At 70.0% G+C, this 935-nt stretch overlaps 1 protein-coding gene across 1 annotated transcript in view; it reads right to left on the minus strand.

Annotated features, from left to right (window-relative positions):
* The window catches only part of LOC130587408 (tyrosine-protein kinase JAK3-like), a 14,713-nt gene extending 14,187 nt beyond the window's left edge, over positions 1 to 526 (minus strand). The window contains exons 1-2 of the mRNA XM_057388381.1: positions 415 to 526; positions 35 to 221 (exon numbers count right to left, since the gene is read on the minus strand). Of these exons, the coding sequence (XP_057244364.1) occupies positions 35 to 213 (179 nt within the window). The 5' untranslated portion in view covers positions 214 to 221; positions 415 to 526. The remainder of the gene's footprint in view (positions 1 to 34; positions 222 to 414) is intronic.
* Positions 527 to 935: the final 409 nt, after the last annotated feature.

The raw sequence follows: 935 nt of genomic DNA on the forward strand, positions 1-935 counted from the left end.
GCGCTCACCGCAGGCTTTGGCGGCGCGCACACACAGCTCCTCGGCCGTGTACTCGCCGAAGCTGAAGCTCAGCGTGCCCGCAGCGCTGCCGCGGTGGCCCCGCGGGGCGGGCACCCGGTGGTACAGRAACACCTGCAGGGTGCCCGTCTCGGCCGAGGAGAGGCTGCAGGAGCGGCCACCGATCAGCGGAGTCTCCTCGCCCAGCGGGGCCATGGCTGGAGCTGCAAGGAAAGCGGGGAGAGGCTCGGAGTGACCCCCTTGTCCCACAACTCCTCGGTCCAACCCCGCAGCGGCACCMGCTCCTTTTGGGATGGAGAGAAGGGAAACTGAGGCACGCGGTTGGAGAACCCCCCGTTCCTCCTGTCCCACCCTCCCGGCCGCTCCTCCTCCTCCTCATCGCAGCMCCCCCGGTACCTCTGCCGTGCCGGGGGTCTCTCCGCGGGGTTGGGGAGGGGGTCCCGGGCGGGCTGCGCTGCCCGAGCGGGGTTTTTTGGGGTTCTGGGGGTTCTTGGGGTGCGTAGGTGGCTGCGAGCGAAGGAGAGAGATGAAAAAAATCCCCCGGGTGACTTCCTTCCTTCCTGCCCGAGGCGACCCGGGCGTGCGGCTTCCTGGCAAGGGAGGGGGGCAGAGTGAGACACCCCAGGGTGGAGGGGCTGGGGAGGGTGTGGGGTGAAGGGTAGGAGAGCCGGGAACCCCCCGAGCACCCTCGGGAACCCACCGGGAACCCACCGGGCATCCCCGGGTACCCATCGGGAACCCACCGGGTACCCCCGGTACCCCTCGGACACCCCCGGGAACCCACCGGGCACCCACCGGGAACCTCCGGGAATCCACCGGGAACCCACCGGGAACCTCTGGATACCCCCAGTACCCACCGGGCATCCTCTGGAACCCACCGGGAACGCACCGAGCATCCCCTGGAACCCGTCGGGAAC

Source organism: Malurus melanocephalus, unplaced genomic scaffold, assembly GCF_030028575.1.
Source record: "Malurus melanocephalus ecotype Western Australia unplaced genomic scaffold, MMel_1.1 scaffold_1868, whole genome shotgun sequence".
NCBI classification, from domain to species: domain Eukaryota; kingdom Metazoa; phylum Chordata; class Aves; order Passeriformes; family Maluridae; genus Malurus; species Malurus melanocephalus.